This window comes from Sceloporus undulatus, chromosome 6 (assembly GCF_019175285.1).
Source record: "Sceloporus undulatus isolate JIND9_A2432 ecotype Alabama chromosome 6, SceUnd_v1.1, whole genome shotgun sequence".
In the NCBI taxonomy this organism is placed as follows: domain Eukaryota; kingdom Metazoa; phylum Chordata; class Lepidosauria; order Squamata; family Phrynosomatidae; genus Sceloporus; species Sceloporus undulatus.
The window spans coordinates 2486552-2510383 of NC_056527.1; the positions used below are offsets into that span (position 1 = coordinate 2486552).

The following is a 23832-nucleotide window of genomic DNA, read 5'->3' on the forward strand; positions in this document are numbered from 1 at the left end:
TTGATCCTGCTTTAACCATCATGGCACCATCCTACAGAGTCCTGGGATTTGTAGTGTGGCCTGGTACCTTGAATTCTCTCCTAGAGAGCTCTCGTGCCTCTTTAGCAGGGAATACTAAACACAGGTTGAGTCTCCTTTATTCGAAATCCTCAAATCCAAAATATTCCGGAATCTAAAATTGGCCACATAGGTGGCTGAGATGTGGATTGAAATGACAGTCCAAACCTGAAGCAGGTTTGCAATATATCTTGAGATTTTAAAACCTTCAAAACACCCAGAAAACCCCACAGTCTCCAAGGTAGCTCCCAAACCTATACTATTCTGTTTCACTTTAAAGAAAATGCAGTTCCACAGGAGCGCTGTAGGATGGGTCGGACTGTCCCAAGACATTTCTGGCGGGCGACCCAAGAGATGTGATCCTGATCACATCCACAGGACAAAGCTCATCCCAAACCCAAGGATCGCCCCTGTGGCACATTCCTTAGGTTTCTCCCCTGGTATCCCCCCAAAAAAACAATTTCTCCTTCAAAATGTCCGCCTTAGTTGCTAGCACTTGGGTGGTGAACCTGCTCCAGGATTTAGTCTAAACTTTAAAGCAGCTATCCAAGATGTCAGATCTATTTAAAGAAAAGCACTCAGCCACTCTAAAGAAGGGATTAAAAGCCAGAATGGATTCCTTGCCCCACTCACATCACATGGAATCAACAGTGTGACGCAGCAGCTAAAAAGGCCAATGCGATCCTAGGCTGCATCACTAGAAGTAATAGTACCACTCTATTCTGCTTTGGTCAGGCCTCACCAGGAATAACCCTGTGTCCAGTTCTGGGCACCACAATTCAAAAAGGACATTGAGAAACTGGAGTGTGTCCAAAGGAGGGCGACTAAAATGGTGAAGGGTCTGCAAACCATGCCCTATGAGGAACGACTTAGGGAGCTGGGGATGTTTAACTTAGAGAAAAAAAGGTTAAGAGGTGATATGATAGCCATGTTTAAATATTGGAAGGGATGTCATATTGAGGAGGGAACAAGCTTGTTTTCTGCTGCTCCAGAGACTAGAATGCGGAACAAGGGATGCAAACTGCAGGAAAAGAGATTCCACCTCAACATTAGGAGGAACTTCCTGACAGTAAGAGCTGTTTGCCAATGAAATGCACTGCCACAGAAAGTGGTGAAGTCTCCTTCTTTGGAGGTTTTTAAGCAGAGGTTGGATGGCTATCTGTCAGGAGTGCTTTGATGGTGTCTTCCTGCATGGTAGAAGGAGGTTGGAATGGATGACCCTTGTGATCCCTTCTAATTCTACGATTCTATGAAGCCATCAGTCTTCTTCGGCAGCCACTATCCAGCATGGCTGGGCCACTCTGAAAACCCATCCAGATATGAACAGCGTATGGGGCACTTACCTTCTCCTAACCAGTACCAACCCTTGGGTCTTCTTAAAGCCAAACCTAAACTAGTGGCCAAAGCTAAAGCTGCAACCAAAATCTTTTCCTGGGCTACTCTTTTTTTGGTACCGTCACACACCTCACGCTTCATGTATAAATGCCACATGTGGACAGAGAACCATGCTGCCCCTAAGGGTGCTCTGGCAGCCGCTGCAGCTGGAAATAACAAGGAGGTGGAATTATAATACTTTTTAAAAGCCAAAATCTGAAAGACAAAAGGACCGCTCCACACATATGTCACACATTCTAAGAAACCGGGGTTACATCTACACCGAAGAAATAACCCAGTTTGGCACGGCTTTAACTCTGTCTGGCTCAAGGCTATGGAATTCTGGGAGTTGGAGATTGTTGTGGGCCTGGAGTGGAGCAGAGCTTAAGGAAGGAAGGCCCCATAACAAACTCCAACTCCCAGAATTCCACAGCCATAGCCAGAAAGAGTTAAAGCCATGCCAAACTGGGTTATTTCTCCAGTGTGGATGCAGCTTTCAAAGATCAAATGGGATCTGGTATAATTAAGATATTTAACCATTCTAATAAATACATATTTTGTCTGATTCACTGCATCATTTTGGAATTCATCACAAAGTTGTCAGAAATGCTGTTTGTTTTTAAGTGCATACACACACACTCTCTGACACATAAACACACACACACACACACAGAGCCACAAAATCTCCCCCTTTTCACCTTTGTTTTGTTTTGTTTTTGGCAGTCTAAAGAAGATAAAATGAATAAGACAGGGAAGAAAACCCCAAGAGCGCTAAGGAGCAGAGTGATGTGCGTTCCCCTTAAGTACCTGCTGTCCTTTTCAAAAACAATTATCGAGGTCCAGCGTCTCCTGGGGATTCCTCCTTTGGCAGAAAGTGCAAGGGGGGGGGGGAAGGAAGGAGAAAATATTGCGACTTTGGGTACCCCACCCGGCAACACTTTCCCTGAACCGTAGCATAAGCATCCAGTTCACTGCAGCCAAACCAGCTGGGGCTTTTTCCTGCAATGATTTCAGGGGTTCTTTTCTGCTCCAGAAGGAAAACACTATCTGTCCCAAATGAAAATATGCTATGTAAGAATTGCACCAGAAGGATCTCAGATCCCCTGGGTCTTGCACTGAAAACCCAGCCACCAGTCCAAGATCTGGACAGAAAAAACTCAATTACCAGTCCAAGATTTGGACAGAAAAACCCAGTTACCAGTCCAAGATCTGAGCAGGAAAATCCAGCCACTGGTCCAAGATCCAGGCAAGAAAACCCAGCTACCAGTTCTAGACTCAAGCAGGAAAATCCAATCATCGGTCCAAGATCTGGTCAGGAAAACCCAGTCACCGGTCCAAGACCCGGGCAAAGTCCTCTCGGATACCACCGTTGCCTTCGTTCTTGAGGTCAGCGAAGACCTGAGTGAAGTAGTGCGGGTCGGCGTTGATCCGGAGCATCTTGGCACTCATGGTGTTGATGATGCGAAGGCACCGGTTCCAGAAGGCGTCCTTGGAGGTCTCCACCAGGAAGGGCTTGAGCGGGTAGGAGATCTCGTTGCCCATGTAGGAGTAGGACAGGTAGAGGCAGGTGAGGAGGGCCGCTTGGAGCTCATGCTCTCCCCCAACGGTGTCCCCGTCAATCATCTCCCGGCACAGGAGGTAGACGAAGACCACGTTGGCAGGGGTGACAAAGGCCTGGTCCTGCCAGCCTTGCAGGAGCAGCGAGCGGTCCACGCTGCGCAGCCAAAGGATGGGCTCGGTGGGCGAGAGGTGCTTGAGGCGGTAGCAGCGGCGGCAAAGGAACTCACCTAGGCATTTCAGCAGCTCACTGGTGGAGGCCTGGACGATCACCCGGCGCGGGGACGAGGAGGAAGGGGTGCCCCCGATGCCACTGGGTTTGAGCGAGGAGACCGAGGTGGTGGAGATGCGCTTGGTGCTGAGGGGCACCAAGGACTGCTGCCCAGCCCCATCGAAGTTGGCCAGGTTGGCGCACGAGAGGGACTTCTTGACATTCTCATGGTTGAGGTGGGCCACGTCCTTGCCCCCATGGTGTGGGTGGTAGTTGTTGTTGTTGTTATACGACGGCCCTTTGCCAGCCCTGGAGCCTTTCTTCTTGGTGGAGGCCACCAGCCGCTTCCAAGTCAAGGCTGGGATGAAGATGGAGTGGCGCTTGAGGGCTTTGTCGGCCTTTGGGCCACCGCCACCGCCACTCCCGCCTTTGGCACTGGCCAGCCCTGGGTAATGGGCCAGAGAACTGGAGGAGCCATCGTCATAGAGGCTGGCTTTCCGGGTGCCAGGAGAAAGTGACAAGACGGTGCCCATGGTGGCAGCAGTAGTCAGGGAAAGGACAAGGGTCTGGAGTCCAGTTGGCAGTGTTGATGGCCAAGTCAAGGCAACCCAGGAGTGGCCCCCCAATCCCGCCACGTGGGTAGCAGGAGGCAAGTCACAACCGGGGCCAACGTCTCTCACGGCCCCACCATCTTGACAAGTGGAAGCCGCCTGGTAGGATACCGCAAACAGTGACCACCAGCTAAGGCCACCTGGCAAGCTTTGGCATGAGTCATCCAAGTGGTGCCTTGGACTGATCTCCGATTAGGGGGCAGAGATCAGGAATCAGTCACACGCCAACTGGGCAACTTTACACAGAGCCCCTTGTAGTGTCCGTCCAGCCAAAGGTTCTCCAGGGTGCCCACTCTCCCACTCCAATTCAGTCCGACCTCTCCTTGGGCCACCAGTGGCTTCACGTTGCCCCCAGGGCAATGGCCCCCTTAAAGCTCTCTGTCTCTCTCTGGATGAGGGGAAACAGTGGGTCAGGGCCAAAGGAGGACCCTGGGAGCCATGGGGGGCAAAGCCAAAAGCCACCAAGCCTGGCAATTGGGGGGTGCAGGATGGAGGATGATGGCGGTCCAGTGGTTGCTGCAGAATGTCCTCTTGGTGGAAAGGGGCAACTATGGGGGGCAAAGCAAGCCCCCACCCCTTGATGCTTTCCTTGGATTCTCCTTCCTTCCTTGCTTGCTTGAGGGCTTTAATGCTCCTCTCCTGGGGGGGCTTTCCTTTCCATTGGTGTCTCCAAAAGAACAGACGCCTTGGGGGGAATCATCCTGCCCTCCTCACCACCTTCAGCCCCTCTTCTCCGGCTTCTCCTCCTCCTCCTCTTTTTAAAAAATGCTCCCCAAGAGCAAGGGATGCCCCCCTTCAATTTTCCTTCTTCGCCTTCTCTCTCTGATGCTGCTGATCCCTCTTCCAAGAGAAGAGCCGACCCTTTTTTCCCCAGTCTCTCTCCCCTTTGGCCCCCAGCAGGGCCTTTGGGGTCCAGGAAGGATGCTCCAGAACCCCAGGTGAGGCTGCTCCCAGGAAGGGGGGGGGTGGCTGTTGGTGGGATCAGCGCTTCCCTGGATTTGGGAGCGATCCCTAAATGGAGGGGGAAGGAGGAGAAAAATGCCCCCCCCCCAATATAAGCAAGATCCCAATGGCCTGGGTACCAAAATGCGGGGAGCTTCCCTCTTTAGGCAGCCGCGATGGAGATCCAAGAAAGGTTTTCAATTAAAATTTTAAAAAGTCAATCCGAAGTGGAAGGGGTCTATCTTGAAAGTGGGGTTTCGTCGTCGGTGGAGCAGGGCCCCCAGTCTGCTCCTCTCTGGCGGTGGCGCCTTGTGGTCCAGGGAGCATCTGATGGAGAGAGATGCAGCGAGGGATGCAGCGATGGAAGCAGCAGGAGGAGGAGGAGCCCAGCACCAGCCAGGGACCAGCAGGCTCTCGCGCGCCCTCTGCTGCCCCACTGCCTGCACTGCAACCTCCCCCATAGACTTTATAGCAGACCTGCACAACTTGGCAGCAGGTAGGGGTCAACATTAAAACTAGGGCTGCATCCACACTGGAGAAATAATTTGGTTTGGCACCGCTTTAACTGCCCTGGCTCAAGACTATGGAATTTTGGGAGTTCCATAGCCTTGAGCCAGAAAGAGTTAAATTGGTGCCAAACCAGATTATTTCTGCAGTGTGGATGCAGCCTAGGATTAAACTTCTTCCAACCACAGATAGGTTTTAATTAAATGTGTATTCATTAATAATTTATTATTGGAATTCAAAGATATAGTCATGCTAGTCTGCAGAATCAATATGTAGAGAGATCTTGCAGCACCTTTGAGACTAGCTGGAAGAAAGAAGTTGGCAGCATGAGCTTTCCTAGGCTTCAGTCTACTTCCTCAGATGCATTTGGTGGAGTGGAAACCAGGGACAGACATATTTAGGCCATTGGTATGTGAGAATGTCAATCCACATTCAAAATCTTTTGTGTATGGAAATGAAGTGGCGGGTCCAGTTTTAACAATGGTCATTAGTGGACAAAGACATTGGAAACTGTTGACCTCATTGCGCAAATACCAGTCTCCTATGCCTTTCTGCACTAACAACCATCTTCCAGAAAGACAGTCTCCCAGTCAGCCCAGTCTCCTAGACTGTCCAGAAAGAACATGGCAGCCTCCCATCCAAACTCCTAACCAGGGCTGACCTTGCATAGCTTCCAGGGCCAGATAGGTTCTGTTGGTTTTAAAGAAATCTCTACCGTGGTGCAATTATGTGTGGATATGTCTTCAGTTTGCCTGTGGACTCATACCAACCGCCTGAATTTCAAGCCTCTGTTTAAAAACCTCCAAAAAAGAGAGACTCCACCACCCTCCAAAGCAGCAGCTTTCACTGTTGAACAGTTCTCGCCGTCAAAAAATTCTTCCTTATGCTTTTTGCCAGCAGCTTGAATTCATTGATCCACGTCTTTGGCTGCATCTGCATTGCAAAAATAATCCATTTGACTGCCATGGCTCAATCTATTGAATTCTGAGATCTGTCATTTGTTTTGGCACCAGATTTCTCTGACAGAGAAGGCTAGATGTCTCACAAAACTACACATCCCAGAATTCTATAGCATTGAGCCATGGCAGTTAAAGTGGTGTCAAGATGAATTATTTCTGCAGCGCATATGCAGCCTTAACCTCTGGAGCATCAGAAAACAAGCTTGCTCCATCCTCAGTATGCCTGCTGTTGTTGTGTGCCTTCAAGTCATTTCTCATGTATGGCGACCCTAAAGTGACCCTATTATGGCGTTTCTTGGCCAGATTTGTTCAGAGGGGGGTTGCCATTGCCTTCCATACAGTTTTCTTTCAGAGGGGGTTTGCCATCATTTTCCCTTGAGGCTGAGAGTGTGTGACTTACCCAAGCTCACCCAATGGATTTCATGGCTGAGTGAGGAATTAAACCCTGGCCTCCAGAGTCATAGTCCAACACTCAAACCACTATGCCATGCTGGCTCTCATCCTCAATATGACACCGTTTCAAATATTTAAACAGGGCTATCATATCACCTCTTAACCTTCTCTTCTCCAGGCTAAACATCCCCAGCTCCCTAAGTCTCTCCTCATAGGGCTTCATGGTTTTCAGGCCCTTCACCATTTTGCTGGGCCTCATCTGGACACGCTTCTGCTTCTCAACATCCTATTTGAATTGTGGTGCCCAGAACTGGACACAATACTCTAAAAGCATAATAGAGTGGCACTATTACTTCCCATGAGACACTATACTTCTATTGATGCAGGCTTACTTTCAGGAAGTTCCTCCTAATGTTGAGGTGGAATCTCTTTTCCTGTACGTAGTTTGAATCCATTGAGACTGTTCTATTCTCTGGAGCAGCAGAAAACAAGCTTGCTCCATCCTCAATATGACACCTCTCCAAATCCTTAAACAGGGCTATCACATCACCTCTTAACTGTCTCTTCTCCAGGCTAAACATACCAAGCTCCCTAAGTCATTCCAAATAAGACATGGTTTCCAGACCCTTCACGATTTTGATCGCCCTCCTTTTGACACACTTCAGTTTCTCAACATCCTTTTTGAATTGTGGTGCCCAGAACTGGACACAGTGTTATTCCAGATGAGACCTTATTATTATTATTATTATTATTATTATTATTATTATTATTATTATTAACCTTTATTTATAAAGCGCTGTAAATTTACACAGCGCTGTACATACAATCTTTTTAATTGGACGGTTCCCTGCCCTCTGGCTTACAGTCTAAAAAGACACGACACAAAAGGAGAAGGGAGTGGTGGTGGGGAAGGGGCCTCTCTAGTAGGATAATACATATAAAATACATAGCAATATAGGAAATGATTCAATAAAACAGGCAACAAAAGAATATCAAATAGCAAGTGACAATTATGCAATGCCTGGGAACGCTGCCCTGAACAGGATGGTCTTCAACTCCGTTTTGAAGCTGGATAAAGAAGTGATGGCTGTTGCTCGCGGGGGAAGAAGGTTCCAGGCGTGAGGGGCAGCGAATGAAAAGGGGTGAATCTGGGATGGGGCAGAGGAAATCCTAGGCTGGGACAGTAGACCTTGACTACCAGAACGGAGGGCCCTAGTGGGAAGGTGAGGAGAAAGAAGGTCTGATAAGTAAGGAGGGGCCAGTCCATGGAGGGCTTTGAACGTCAACCGCAGGAGCTTGTACTGAATGCGGAAAGGGAGGGGGAGCCAGTGAAGGGATGCCAAAACAGGAGAGATGTGGTCAAAGCGGTGGGTGGAAGTGATAATGCGTGCAGCTGAATGCTGGACAGAGATTAAAGGACGGAGGTGAGAAAGAGGAAGCCCGGCCAGGAGGACGTTACAGTAATCAAGTTGTGAGATCACTAGGGCATGGACCAGGATCTTGGCAGTAGAGGCGGAGAGATATGGTCGGATTTTGGCAATCTACAAGCCTTGGCTGTGGTCTGGATCTGAGGGATCCACGACAGAGAAGAGTCAAAGATAAAACCAATCTTTGGTTTGGGCTTGCTGGACTGGTTGAATAGAAATGTTGTCCACAGAGACAGAAAAGGAGTGTTGAAGGGTGGGCTTAGGAGGAAAGACAAGAAGCTCTGTCTTGGACATGTTGAGCTTCAAACGCTGATGGCACATCCACTGCGAGACAGCTGTGAGGCAAGACGAGACTTGCTGTTCAAGCCTTGGAGAAAGGTCAGGGGCAGAAAGATACAGCTGGGTGTCATCGGCATACAGATGGTAGGAAAAGCCAAAAGAGCTGATGAGTTTTCCTAAGGACAGTGTGTAGAGAGAAAACAGAAGGGAACCCAGAACAAAGCCCTGGGGAACTCCAACAGATAAGGGAACAGGAGAAGACCAAAGCAGAAGAGATTGGCACTATTACTTCCCTTGAGCTAGACATTATACATCTATTAATGCAGCCTAGGATCACATTGGCTTTTCTAGCTGCCGCATCAGTACCAAGGAGTTGACATTTGAAGGCAATTAACATTTAAGGGGTTTTCATCCACATTTAAAATAGGTTCTCCCTGTTTTCCGTTTGCTATTTTGGTGGAGCCTTTTGTCAGAGGAGAGAAGAAAGAGAAAGGAGAGCGCTGACTGCGCAGACAAACAAACAAACAAAACCCAAAATATACTTTTTTAAAAATAGAGATATACTTTAAAGGCTACTACATCCGAGGCTCAGAGTATGTTGCATAACAGCATGTAGGCTGGTCATGCGGCGGATATAATTGCAAAGGAGAACGGAAAAGGCTGCTCAGCTGAGAACCTACGCTCCCTAAAGACTTTGTGTGGATGATGGTGCCATTAAAAAAAGAAAGAGAGAAAGGACTGCAGCATGGAGATAATGTTTGCAATAATTCATGCCCAGGTTGAAAAACAGACTTCCTAGCAGTCAGAAAACTCTATAGGAAAGAATAGTAGACCAGTGAGGTATAGTGGTGTTGGCCTGCATGACCCAGTAGAGGAAAATGCATAAGGTTTAATGGCATCACCAGCAGCTGTCTCTAAGGCTGTATCCACACTGGAGAAATAACCTGGTTTGGCATCACTTTAACTCTTTCTGGCTCAATGCTATGGAATTCTGGGATCTGGAGTTTCTTGTGGGGCCTTCATTCCTTAAGTTCTGCTCCGCTCTGGGCCCACAACCAGCTCCCAGAATTCCATAGCCTTGAGCCAGGGCAGTTAAAGTGGTGCCAAACCAGGTTATTTCTCCAACGTAGATGCAGCCTAGGACTCTTGGAGATCTCTCGTCCCACAATTGAAGCTGAATGGGTGGTAGTTAGCAATAAAAGCATTTGGGATTGTGGGGATGGTAGTCCCCCCAAAAGTAACTCTCCCTATTAGTATTGCAATGGCCTAGATATGTCAAACTTGCAAAGCTCAGGAGAGGCTACGGTGCTCTTCATCGCCACCTCCCGGCCATGGGGGCTTATTGATGGAGACATTGCAAAGGCGTGAATCGATTAATAAGCAATTAGGATGCATTAGGTTTTCTGCTTGCTCATATCTCCTGTCATGGTGGTTATCTTATTTCAGGAAGGGAGATGGGCACTTCAGTCATCAGCCTGGATGAGAGCGATCAGGAACCAGGGCCCTCCCTTCTCTGTAGACCACAAGTTGAATAGGAGTCAACAGTGTGATGCGGCGGCTAATAGGGCCAATGCGATTTTAGGCTGCATCAATAGCAGTGTCCTGGTAATAGTGGACAATTATGGCAACCCTCAGGCCTCACCTGGAATAATCCTGTGTCCAGTTCTGGGCATCACAATTCAAAAAGGATGCTGAGAAGCTGGAATGTGTCCAGAGGAGGACAACCAAAGTGGTGAAGGGTCTGGAAACCATGTCTTATGAGGAATGCCTTAGGGAGCTGGGGATGTTTAGCCTGGAGAAGGGATGGTTAAAGGGTGATATCATAGCCCTGTTTAAGTATTTGAAGGGGTGTCACATTGAGGAGGGAGCAAGCTTTTTTCCTGCTGTTCCGGAGAACAGGACCCAGAACGAATTTGGGGAACCGAAGCTCTTTTCAGAGGAACTATGGGATGGGTTTTGCAGGACATTCCCGCTTCATGGCTCCCAAGACAGCCCAGGGAGCAATCCTCAAAGATTCTCTCCCCATGGGGCGGCCAAAGCGAATCTTTCCAGAGGAACTATGGGGTGGTTGTGTTTGTTGTGTTTGTGAGACATTTATCCTCCTCTGCCAGAGAGTGCTGGTGCCATAATAAACTACCATTCCCAGGATTCCCTAGCACTGAGTTATGGCAGTTAATATGGGGAGACACAGAAGAGGACGAATAAGCGCCTCCTGATTGACTCTTTAAAAAAAAAAACCGCAAAATTTATAACGAATTAAAAACGGCCAGGTAGTGGGAACGCAGGTACAGGCTACATCGGTGTATGTTACTCCGAATTACTGTGACGTCATGATGACGTCGCTTTGATTGACAGCCGAAACAAGTGAATGTGATCAAAAAAGTAACAAAACCAGTTTAAATATACACTGATTCATTCTTGAATAGGAACGAAAGCGGATCACTTACAGCGATTCAGTTGGTACATGAGAACGAAGGGAAAAAAGCGATTTGGAACGCGGGATAACACCCGTGTTATTTTGAATCGGTTTTACCAAAACTGGTGTATTTTAAATCGTTGTAAATCGTAAGTGAGAACAACCTTCACATAAACATTAGGAGGACAGCTGTAGACAGTGGAAGACACTCCCTCCATGGAGATTGTGTTGGAGTCTCCTTCCTTAGAGGTCTTTAAGCAGAGGCTGGATGGCCATCTCTCATTGGGGATGCTTTGATGGAGAGTTCCTGCATGGCAGAAGAAGGGGGTTGGGCTGGATCAGGGCCCTTTTGGGGTCTCTTCCAACCCTATGGTTCGCCTCCTGAGAGCGTGAGAAGCGGCTGAGGGAGCTGCTGGGTGTCTTTAGCCTGGAGAAGAGACACTGTTTTCATTTGTTATCTGCTGTATTTCATTGTTTGAATGTTATTTAACAAATGCAAACAAAAATCCATCGGTGATACCATTAATGGTCAACCGAAATTATGGTTAATTACTATGTTTAATTATTTTTAATTACTGTGTTTAATTATTCTTCATTATTATGTTTAAATGTTTATAACTATTATTTACAATGATTTATAATTATTTACAATTACTATGTCATAATTAAACGTAGTAATTCCAAATAATTGTAAATAATTATAAAGAATTAAAGAATTATGTTTTAATTAATTAATTATTAATTATTATTTAATTCCGTTTAGTTATCATGTTTAATCACTTTCGTAAAGCGGGTTTATTTTCTCTGTTTTGATTTGATTGTATGTATAACGCTTTAATAATAACAGTAATAATGATAATAATAAATATTGTGCAGTCATAAAACTGCTCTCTTTCTCTTTCCCTCAGAGGAAGCCTGAGGTGAGGCAATCAGGGCGGGAACTTCATTTCCCAGCAGGCACCGCGGCGTCCGCTCCACGGACTTCCGGCGGGCGAGTGGGCGGGGCCTGGGCCGATCAGGCGTATGCTGCCTGGCCAATGCTGACCCGAACTGGTTTCGGCTGGACTCGGCTGTTTCCGGAAGCGGCCTGCTCTGCTGCTTCGGAGGCGGTTCCCTCCGCCGGGATCCCTCCGCCGCTGGGAGCGAAGTGTGAAGCGAGCGAGGGGTTGAGCGAGGCGCAGGCGGCGGGATGGAGGCCGTGCCCCGCATGCCCATGATCTGGCTGGACCTCAAGGAGGCGGGCGACTTCGGCTTCCATCAGGCCGTCAAGAAGGTGGGCCGGGTCCCGGCAGAGAGGAGCTGAGGGGGCGGCGGCGGCGGAGGGAGACAAAGTAGTCCCTGGAGGCGGGGGAGGGGCCGCTTGGCCCGGCCGAGAGGGGCTTCATTTTGGGGGCAGGGGTTCTTCTTTGGGGCAGGCTTTGGGGCCTGCTTCCCTTGAGGGGGAAAGGCCTGTGGGGAGACCTGGGGGCCCCCTTTCGGGAAGGGGGAGGGGTCAGAGAGTGGCACTTGGGGGGCAGGAGGGGGAAAGAGCCCCCTTTGGGCCCAGGGAGGCTGGTGTGGGCAGGTTTTGGGGGACCCTATGGGGGGGTCAAGAGGGCTGAGGGGATGTCATGTTTGGGGTGGGTGGGGAGGACCTTCTAGGGAGAGGGAGCCAGAGGGTCTGATTTTGGGGGGGACTGGGAGGGAGGTCCACCTGTGGGAGCAATGGAGGGGAAGGAGGAGGCCTGAGGAAGAGGGAAACCTGGGGGTCAGGGTTTGGGGCGAGGGAGGAAGGAGCCCCCCTTGGGTTCCAAGGAGTCTGATTGAGGGACAGGTTTTGGGGTGCAGGAGACCCCTTGGGGAAAGGATGGGGTGGGCAGGAGGCCTGGGGGAGACTTAGGGGCAGATTTGGGGGGTGAGGGGGGAAAGGAGCCTCTCCTGGGGGCAGGGAGGGTAAGGGGCTGATTTGGGGAGACAGGTTTTGGGGGGTGGGCCAAGGAAGAGAAGGGGGCCCTGCTCCTGTGGGAAAGGGAGGGAGGCTGGAGGCCTGAGCCCCCCTGGAGGGCCAGGGACCCTGACTTGGGGGAAACAGTTTGGGGAGGGGGTCGGAGGGAAGAAGTCCCATTTTGGAAAGCAGGGGGGGGGGCTGGAGGTGTCAAGGAGGCTGGGAATGGGTGGAATTGGAGACAGGTTTGTAAGGGCAAAGATGCCTGAGGGACTGGTTTTGGGGGGGAGGCCTCTTGTGGGAGAGATGAGGGAGGGTTGACTTGGGAACAGGTTTCAGAGTGGGCAGTTAATGACAGAATAATGATAAGAATAATAATAATAAGAATAATAAGAAGAAGAATGTTTATTTATATGTCTCGCCTCTTCCAAGGATCAAAGCGGGATTATATCATTAAAATAATACAACGCAATTGAACAGTCAATAAAATATTAATACTGAATTATACACCCCTATTAATTCCTTAAAATCTCCAAACATCAATTCCTACAGCATCCTCCTTAGGGAGCTCTATACCAAATCCCATGGGAAAGCCCCCTGGGGGAGAGGAGGTCTGAAGGGCCAACTTTTGGAGATGTTTTGGATGACTCTGTGGGAAAGCTGGGGGCAAGAGGCATCGGGAAGACAGGCCCCTGAGAGGGTTGATTGACAGGCAGGTTTTGGGGTGAGGGGGCAGAAACCCTCTTTGGGGGGCAGTTCTGTAGAAGGGCAAGAGACCCAGGGGAATTGGGGGTACAGATTTGGGGATCAAGTTAAGTTTGGGTGGCTTATGTAGGTGAGGCAGAGGTCTGGGCGGAATGGGGTTGGTGCTCTGTCTGGAAATGGACACCTACATTAAAAAATGAATCCCTGTTGGAAAAATCCAAAATCAGGATGCCTTCATTGGAATAGTGAACTGTCCTTTGAAAAGGCAAGCTTTGAAGTACTCCAGGCCTCTTCATCAGGACTAGTTATTGCAAGATAACAATGAATATGATTACAAATTCATTTCATCCCAACTGGGAGAAAAATTGGATAGGAATAAGAGAGGGGTGAGAGCAGAAGGTAAAGGTACTGCTCCCCATCTCACGTCCTGTAATGCCAACTCTTGAAAGTTGTTCTCCTTTTATACTGGAACCAGTAAAGGTTTTGCCTCATTTCATTCATGGTATTCAGTGTTTAAAACACCTACATTTGTTGATTTGTTGTTTGACATAGACAGATAGCTAGATTGGTAACTGGCAGCACTAGTATGAAAAACTGACTTGTGTATAAACCTTTTTCTGAGCTCATGTGCTTAGGAGGGTCTTTCTGCAACACATTTAGCAAGGATTACAGATGCCTTCTAATTCTGTTGTCCTGATGGACCCAACATTGGTTTTGTAGCTCTTGACCCCTCAGGTCTCCCCAGGTGGCCATTTTCCTGACCAAAAAGAAGAGGAAAGTGAATGACTACTTCTGGAAGTCTCAAAGAGCGGCCCTTTGTTCCCACCTCAAGACCCCCAGCAACTTGTCTAGGGCAATGATGGGGGTTTTCTGGGAAAAGTCGGACTGGAAATATTTCTGGAAAATGTACGAGTGCTTTAAATAGTATTATCTGACTTTGCTCAGCTGGTTTAGAGGTTATAGTTAAATACTTCCAAAGCTTTAGGTGGAAATTATTTATTAGAATATTTGTGATAATGGGGGACAATCATATACTTTTCTTATATTTAACAGAAAATGACTACACTTGAATAAACATGATTTTTTAGAACACATGCCTAAAGGGAGTTGTACCTTACACATTAGCAGTTTAACTTTCTTTTGCTGTCGTAGGGCTGTAGTAACTTCAGCTTCACTCAAGCACTCTGCCCCGCTTATCAGTTCCTTTTCAGTGAACAGAACATCTGATTCCCTTTTGCCAGTTGAGCATTCTCTTTCTCTGAAGGATGGATCCCAGTCTGTGGGCACATGAACCTTAACACATTTGTCTTGACTACTTGTACTTGTGACTGATTGAGAAGCAGGAGATTTTGGGGGGGGGGGACCCCAAGCTTAGTGGTACATCTGTTAGTCTTTTGCTCTGCACTAGGGCTTGTCAGTGTTTGTCTCCTTGGAAGAAGGAGTTCATATCCTATACTTAACCCAACTATCACAATGAATTGCAGCTCAAACAGATACAGATTTTCTCTTGTCAGTGAGGTATTGAGAAGCATAGAGCATACTGGAAGTAAAATACGCTCATCATGGCAAGGAGCCATTGAGAACCTTATGGTCTTCCAGGAGCTTCCCTAATCCTTTTTAAAGCCATCCATGTTGGAAGCCATTACCCCATCCTTGTGGTAGTGACTTCTGCAGTTTAAGTTTATTTATTTATTTATTTATTATTATTATTATTAAGCTTTATTTATAATGCGCTGTAAATTTACACAGTGCTGTACATGCAATCATTTAAAATAGATAAAATAAACCTGCCTGTGGGGTACATTCTACAAAAATAATTAAAAGTAATACATAGTTTGCATTGGGGGGGGGGCACTTTCAATCAATTTTGAATCCCTCTCCAAACATACTTTCATTTTTAATTGGATGGCTCCAGGTTCTGCTGCTATAAGCTCAAGAGTCAAATGTCTTGCCCTTCTCTTTGTCCACATCCTGCGTGGCTCGATATACCTCTTTCAAGGCCTTGGTTATTTTATGCTTAAAGTTCTGACATGATGTAATCTAGAAAAAGGAGCCGGCTTCTTTTTTGGTGCTTCAGAGACCAGGATGTATCCCTGGATTCAAATGATAAGAAAAGAGATTCTACCTAAATGTTAGGAAGACTCTTCTGACTTGTAAGAGCTATTCAACAGTGGAACAGATTCTCTTAGAAGAAGGTGGACCCTCCTTCATTAGAAGTTTTAAGCAGAAATTAGATACCCATCTGTCAGGGGTGCTTAGCAGTGGGCTCCTGTATGGCAGAGGGTGGTCTGGATGGTTCATGTAATCCCTTATAACTATGGTCCTAAACATTATTAATGTCTCTAATGTCTGTGTGAGTTGCTCCATCTCCCTAGTCACTTCAGTTTTTTTCATGGTGACTTGTTGTTCACTGACACTGAAGGAGGGTGTAGTATTGCTTTGTCGAATACCCCTTTTCCCCAGTTTGGAAGACACTGTGGTTTCTGTTTCTCTATGTGGATTTTAGTAGGGTTAGAGGTTTTATTCTGTAATCTGTATGCCATCTGATGCCAGTATTGGTTAGCTTCCCTGGTCCACAGGTGTTCACACACAGCAATATGCTGCATGCATCTTTGCACATTCTGTAGTTTAGATGAACAGATAATTGGCATCAGGTTGGGAGGATCAATTGATAGACTGAGTTTAGGAGGAGAGTTCTAAACTCTTGTCACCCTAGGCTGAAAAATAACACACCTGTAGGAAGTGATGGAATTGTTGTTGTTTGCCTTCAAGTTGTTTCCGACTTAACCGTGACCAAAAGGCAGTTGTTCTCAACCTCTGGTCCTCCAGGTGTTTTTGACTTCATTTCCCAGATTCCCTCATCATTGACCATGCTTGCAAAGGATTCTGGATGCTTAAGTCCAAAGCAGCTGGAGGATCAATAGTTAAGAACTTCTGCCATAAGGCGACAGGATTTTCTTGGCAAGATTTGTTCACAGGTCCTTTGCCTTCCCCTAAGGCTGAGAGAATGTAACCTGCCCAAAGTCATCTGGTCAGTTTCCTTAGCCGAGCGGGGATTCAAACCCTGATCTCCAGTCAAACCACTACACCGCACTGGCTCTCAGTGGTGGAATATGTTCCCTAAATGTGGCATGTGAGCACCAAAGAGAAGTACAGGCTGAAAGAAGTTAGGGCATGTGCTGAAACATTTTGAATGACAAAGCCGAGAATCCCTTGAATATCATATCTAGAATCCCGAACACACTTTGAGGGATTCTAGGAATTGTTGAAATGAATGTAAAGAAAAAGAGGAGCTTTGGTTGACAGTTTCCAGAATCCCCTAGTCAGCAAGGCCTTGCTGGCTGGGGACTTCTGGGAATTGTGGTCCAAAAAAAGTAACATGCCCAAGTTCCGGCAGGAAGAACTTTGTAGTATTGGTAAAAGATGTCAGGCAGTGAGGGGACGGCTGAACATAAAGGAGGTGGTGCTGGTGGATGTTTTCTGGGCCTTTCTTCCTGATGCATGGCTTACTCAGCTCCTGACTCAGAGCCTTTAATCAGATTGCTTGCCTTCCCCCAAGGAATGACAGAGTGAGCACACCTCCATGCTCCTCTGTGCGTCTGTTGTAGATGCCTGCTTCCAAATTATATTTGAAAACTCACCCACCTACACCATGGCTTCCCAGCCTCAGTTATGGACATGAGGATATCACACCATGCCATCCCACTTCTGCCCATCCATCCATCCAACCATCCATCTGTCTCTCTCTCTGTCTCTCTCTCTCTGTTGTAGTTCTCAGCAGCTGTAGCCAGCATAACCAATAATAATAATAATAAATAAAGTTTATTTCTATCCCGCTTTTCCAATTTGATCAAAGCGGCGTACAAAATTCATATAAAATACATAATAATCAGTACAATCATAAAACAATATATAAAAACAGCATATAAAAAACTAATACTCAGCCAGCTGAGTGGGGGAATCCAGAAACATGTCGCAGTCAATACCAAGATAGAGGGGGAAATAACCAAAGTCACATTTCATGGGGGGAAAGCTTGGGAAAAGAAGATGGTCTTGAGATTCTTCTTAAAAAGGTCTAAAGACATGGTGGAGCAGAGCTCATCAGGGAGATTGTTCCATATTCTTGGGGCTGAGATGGAAAAGGCCTGTTGCAAGGTCCTCACATATTGCACAGTTGGGACCTCCAGCAAATTTTCCCCTGCTGACCTGAGTGTGCAGATTATATGGGGAGGATGGTGGGAGTGGCAGTTCAACAACATCCAGAGGGTTGCTTAATCCTCACCTCTGCAATGGGAGATGCATTTAGGAAAGAGCAGCCCACTGAATGAGTGAATTTTCTGTCTTGGAGTATTGGAGCAGTATCGCTGGGTCTGGAAGGAAGACATTTCAAAACAAAACACAAGAAGTTGTATGATTCTTTGCAGAGTGACTTTTGGCATGCCCAAAAATTGTGGTCATGGGCCTAGGGATGCCATATCCTGCCTGCACCCGGGACAGTCCCATTTTTGGCTGCACCGGGCATGTCCCGTCCTGGTTGCCGCCAAATCCCGGTTTTGGGCCATGCGTCCGCTCATGCGGCCATCTCTGCAGCCGCTAATGTGCGCGGCCAGCCACCCACCTCCTCCTCCTCCTCCTATGTCTTCTCCGCACGGCTGCGCCACCTGCGACACTTGCCTGGGCCACAGCCAGTGGCAATGTGCGCTCGCCCCGCTTGCATGCCTGCACGTGGGGCTAGGAAAGAAGAACTCATCCCCTTTGGCCAGGTTGGGGAAACTTTCCTAGGGGCGGTGGAGCGTCCTCTGCCTCAGAGAAGGCTTTCCGCCAGGCTGGGCTCCTAGAAGAGAGGCCGCTATCGCAGCCTCTCTTCTCAAAGCCTAGCTTGGCTAGGGAAACCTTCCCTGAGGCAGAGGACACTCCTCCGCCTCAGAGAAGGTTTCCCCAGCCCGGGTAGGCAGTTATGGCAACCCTACACGGGCCTGGTCTTCTTCCATCATCACATCTGCTCCTTTGTTTTTGCCAATTCAAAGTGTTTGGATGCAGTTTTTGGAAATTCTGAAATAAGATTTAAAATGCAAGACCTCATTTCAAACATGTTGGCTGTGAAAAACAAAGTTCCTAGTATTTCTTCAGGAACCTTAGTGCCCAAAGGGGACTCTGCCTTTTACTCATACGTACTGTTTTTCTGTGTGTTGTTGTGTGACTTCGGTTGTGACTTATGGTGATCCTATCATGGGGTTTTCTTGGCAGGTTTCTTCAGAGGAGGTTTACCATTGCCATCCTCTGAGGATGAGAGAGTGTGGCTTGCCCAAGGTCACCCAGTGGGTTCCCATTGCGAAGCCTTTGTTGTTGTGTGGCTTCATTTCTGACTTATGGTGACCCTAAGGTGAACCCATTATGGGTTTTTACCCATGCAAAATTCCTATGGGAGTATCTTCAGTAGCAGCTGCAGCTTGAAAATAAAGGCAATTGCTAAAAATGATTGGCCAGAAATTTCTCATAGCCAGTATTACTTCTCCCAGTTCTTCTGTCACCTCTGCTCAACAAAGGAGCTGAGTCACAGTCTGCTGACGGATGGCAGCATGGAGGAAGTCAATAAGGAAGTGGCGTCGCATTGCTGGTTCTTATTGTAGGAGATGAAGACGTGAGGGAAAGAGTCATGAGACAGGAGAGATGGGAATGGGGCAGGATAAAGATCCCATGAGTTTGGGAATGGCTTAGTGAAAGGCTGAGAGATGGATATGAGGTTTGAAGCCTGTGGGCATGCCCTAAATCTGGCATTTCTTGAAATTTTTACAGGCCAGTATGATAGTAGCCAGCATGGCATACTGGTTTGAGCCTTGGACTATGGCCTGTTACAGACTGCCAAAATAAAGCTGCTTCAGGTCTCTTTGGAAGTATGCTATTTAAATGATGCATGGGTCCTAAGAGTCCGGAGGTCGTGCCAAAGCCACACTCCATTCCAAAACACTGGAGTGCAGCTTTGGTGCAGCTTCTGGATTCTTAGGGTGCATGCATCATTTAAACAGCATACCTCCAAAGAGACCCAAAGCAGCTTTATTTTGGCAGTCTGTAACAGACCTATGACACTTGGAACCAGGGTTTGATTCCCAGCTCTGCCATGAAACCCACAGGGTGATCTTGGGCAAGCCACATGCTCTCAGCCAGGGACATAGCTAGGATTTTAGGAAGGGGGGGGGTCCAGACTAAGTGCCACCATTATAATGGGGCTTGAGGGCGGGGGCGCACAAGCCCACACCATTCATTTTTTAAAGGGAAGGGGGGGCCCCGCCCCCCCACCCCCCCCCCCCCGGCTACATCCCTGTCTCAGCCTCAGGAGGAGAGCATGGCAAACCACCTCTGAAGTAATCTTGCTAAGAAAAAAGCCATGATAGGTCGTTTGCCTTAGGGTCGCCATAAATTGGAAATGACTTGAAGGCACACCATACAATACCTCTAAACTGGACTGCTAAACTGGAGTGGAATACTTTACCAGCTCCATGGGCCAGTGTTCTGCCCCTGATGCTCTCTGGGGGCAACATGGACTTGCACAAATGCCAAAAGCCAGAAAACTAGCAGTGCCCAAAAGTCCTGGTTTTGAAAAACAGGTATTTAAAAAAAAAAGTTAAACAAGGCACAGTCGCCTCTGCAATTTACGTCAAAGATAGATTGCCTCTCCTTTTCACTTTTCCTTTATGGCAATGTATGTAGAAAGAGAGGCTAGAGTGTGGTGTGGTTTGAGCTGGAGAACAGGATTCAGATTCCCTCGGCCGTGGAAACCTGGATGACCCTGCCTGTTCTTAATAATGGCCAGGCTTTCTCATGCTTTTCTATGAAGCTGTATCACAAAACAGAAAGCTCCACAAGCGTAACCGATCTACATACACATGTATCTGTTGTACATCACATCAGGAACTGTTGGACCTAGAGGTGATACATAAATTCAGTAAAAAAATATAATATACATGCTCTCTAGTCCATTTGCTTGCTCTTTCACACACAGGTGGCACTAAAGTAAGGGGGATCTGATTTTTTTAGAGGGACACAAAGATGCTTGGCTGACCTTCCCCTTTCTCCCCATTGCTATCTCACCCCCTAGCCTACCATGCAGAATTGTGTTATGATACTGTTGTGAGGATGAATCTTTTGCCTGTGGGGGACAGATTAAATTTCCTTTTCCGTAATCTTGGTCGGTCTCTGCTGCTTGTGAGATAGAGAAAATAAAGCTGGTTAAGTGGCCCCTCTAATTGGATCTGTTTGGTTTGGCAGAGAGGCACTTGCCTTCTGTATTTCATGGTGCCCTTTGGAAGCAGAAAAGAAGACATCATGGTGCCAGTCAGTTCTGTGGTACAACTTCATGGAAAAGTGGGTACTGTGGACTTGGTAGCCTGCTCTTGTACTGCCAAACGTTTGGTGCCTGTTGACAAAATGTCCCCCCCCCTCTAGTTTTTTGCCAAAATGAGATGCTGAATACTGATTGTCCCAGGATGCTCTGTTATGTATTATTTCTCTGTCAAATTACTTCTGTGATTTGATTGGATTTTGTTAAAATGAAGCTAAAGAATGGCTCTGAGAGATGAGAATATGAAGAATGGCTCAGCATAGCCACAGAAAGTGAAACAGGAAGGAAAGATGGGAAGAATGACGTGCTTTTTAACTTTCTTCTGTCACCTGATTCAGTAAGAGTGGTTTGGTAATGGAGCAGGCCTTCTAGATTGATTTGAAAGCCCCAGAGCCAGTGAGGTGTAGTGGTTTGAATGCTGGACTAGGACTCTGGAGACCTGGGTTGGAATCCACACTTAGCCCAGGAAACCCACTGGGTGATCATGGACAAGTCCTTCTCTCTCTCAGACTCAGTGGAAGGCAATGGGGACAAACCCCTGAAGAAATTCTGGCAAGAATACCTGGTGGTGGTGGTGGTGGTGGTGGTTGTGTGCCTTCAAGTCATTCTGACTTATGACACTCCTGTCATGGGGTTTTCTGGCAGGATTGGCAGAAAACTACCACAACAAAATGAATTATCTTGCTGGGTGCAGCGTGATATAGCAGTATGAATGTTGGAATAGGACTCCGTAAGAGTGGGTTCAAATTCCCACTCCACCACAGGAGCTCACTGGGTCGCATTTGGCAACTCACTCTCTTGGTGGAAGAGGAAGTCATTGGCAAAACCTCCTCATAATAAATCATAATAAATTGCCAGGAAAGCCAAAAGGTGGACATAAACTACAGTCAAGGGTATAACAACCATTTGTTATCTTGTGGGAAGTGCTCATGAGGAGGCACACCTGATGGTAGGGCTGAGCCCTTCTCGCTACACCATCTGTTTGAGCTGACTGGTCTTAGTCGAAGGCTTCCATGGCTGGCATCCATAGTTTTTTGTGGGTTTTTCGGACTATGTGGCCATGTTCTAAAAGATTTTCTTCCTGACGTTTCACCAGCATCTGTGGCTGGCACAGATGCTGGCAAAACATCAGGAAGAAAATCTTCTAGAACATGGCCACATAGCCTGAAAAACCCACAAAAAATGATGACTGGTCTTACTTTGGACCTGGCATGCCTTGATTCCCAGCAGGGCTCCCTGCAGCGGATGCGTGCGCCTGTGCCATGGATTACTGTTTGTTGTTGTGTGATGGAAAATCTAGTAAAAGTGGCATCAGAAGGGATGAACCTGGGTGCATTCTCCCTTTTGGAAACAGGAGGTTGTTTGTGAAAAGGGCCATTTGTGTTGCTTTCTTTGCAGTCTGAAGACTGCTACTTGGATTTTAAAATATCAAGGGTGGCCAGTGAAACTGAGGGGAATAGGGCCACAAAATCCACAGTCCCTCTTGTGGTGATACCTTTATCCGAGCCAACAAAAAGGCACAAAATATATCATAAACCAAAACAAGCAGCAGGCTTACAATATAATTGACAAGGAAGGAGGGAAACAAGGGTAAATTGTAAAAATAAATAGAATAACTGAAACAAGAATGTGTCATATATACAAAAATATATATATATATATATATATATATATATATATTATAAATACTAAATTCCCAGTGGTAAAAAGTCTAGCAACAGTATACAACAACAAGCTGGCTATGGGAAATGACTCTTCTGAATCCTTTTGAATATCAATAATTTATTGACACTACAAGTACCATTATTGATTCTTCCCAGATTTTTGATTGGATATTTTTGGTGAAACAGCAGAATAATTCTACTGCCAACACTTGGGACTCTCTACTCATATGTTTGGACTATTATTGATATTCAATATAATATAGCAAATTTGACACATCCTTGTTTCAGTTATTCTATTTATTTTTACAATTTACCCTTGTTTCCCTCCTTCCTTGTCAACAAAATATATCATGCCAGCGTTTAAAGCTTCACAGGCTTCCTCACCAGGTGGAAATGGTAAAATAATGTACGTGAAGCAAGGAGATGTGAGAATATTTTGGTCCTAGCATCTGCTTTCTACAGTGAATGTAGAAGGAACAAAGGCAATGAAACAAAGAGGCAATAAAAATGTGGATTTTCCTTTTGCGGAGAAATAGTCAACAGTATCTGTGCAGCAGAATTTTGGATTTTGTTTTATTTTCCTCTTGAAGGTTCAAAGCAATCTGCCTCTGAGAACTATATTTGTTCTTAATCAACATGAGTCCTGTGGCCACTATGACAGAGAGTGCAGCCAGTCTTTTGGGGAAATCTCTCTGTTTTCAGGTATAGAGACAGGTTTATATGTTGATACAGGGAGAGCATATCAGTTGAAGCCTACTTAAGTGGCTTTACCTGATGTTAGGAGGGTTAAACTCTCAGAATAGGTCCCAGTGTATGACAACACAAAACACTTCCTCAAGGGTAGGATTTCCTTGTTGTGGCAATGTTTGGTATCATGAGACCCAAAATTTTTGGAAGGATTACCATTTGACTCTGGTGTGACATTTCTTCAACCTAGCAAAAGGCACAAAATGCACCATTCTAGGTTTCAGGTTTCTCAGGCTAGATATGGTTGTAGGGAGAAGTACCATTTTTTAGTTGTTTGCCAGTTTCTAAAATGTTCAACCTCTGTGCATATCTGTGTTCTGTATATAGACAGCAGGGTGGGAATGATGAAGCCCTTCAGCTCCCAGAATTCCTTTCTAATGGCTAGGCTGACCTAGGCTGCTGGGAGTTGCAGTCGTACAAGGACAGGGGGAGCCACATGACTCTTGCTTCTGGTGTAGAAAGTGCCCAGGTTCTCTGTACCAAGACAGTTCTTTCTTTAAGACAGGAAACAGTTGCTTTGAATTGGTTTAACTGGTTTTAAATTGCCTGGTTTTAAGTGGTAAACGGTTTAATTTTGTTGTTGCTGTTGTTTATTGACTTAAATGGATTTTATCATATGCCACCCTGAGATCTTCAGATATCAGTCAGGAGAGAAATATTTTATTAAATAAATAATTCTGCATTTCTTTTCTCTAGTGGGGGAAAATAGGCTCTTTGGCA

The 23832-nt window shown here is 46.7% G+C and overlaps 2 protein-coding genes across 2 annotated transcripts in view; one reads left to right on the forward strand and one right to left on the reverse strand.

Annotated features, from left to right (window-relative positions):
- Positions 1–1234: 1234 nt before the first annotated feature.
- On the reverse strand, positions 1235–5109 carry LOC121934362 (cyclin-dependent kinase 5 activator 1-like). Its single transcript, XM_042474783.1, has one exon. It carries the CDS (start codon positions 3730–3732, stop codon positions 2758–2760), a length of 975 nt encoding a protein of 324 aa, XP_042330717.1. The 5' UTR covers positions 3733–5109; the 3' UTR covers positions 1235–2757.
- A 6711-nt stretch (positions 5110–11820) lies between these two features.
- PTPN23 (protein tyrosine phosphatase non-receptor type 23) overlaps positions 11821–23832 on the forward strand; it is a 51978-nt gene continuing 39966 nt past the window's right edge. Inside the window, exon 1 of the mRNA XM_042474757.1 lies at positions 11821–12006. Within this exon, the coding sequence (XP_042330691.1) occupies positions 11923–12006 (84 nt within the window). The 5' untranslated portion in view covers positions 11821–11922. The remainder of the gene's footprint in view (positions 12007–23832) is intronic.

Excerpts from the sequence above, each read along its gene's own strand:
- LOC121934362 (XM_042474783.1), bottom strand. The coding sequence starts at position 3,732 with ATGGGCACCGTCTTGTCACTTTCTCCTGGCACCCGGAAAGCCAGCCTC.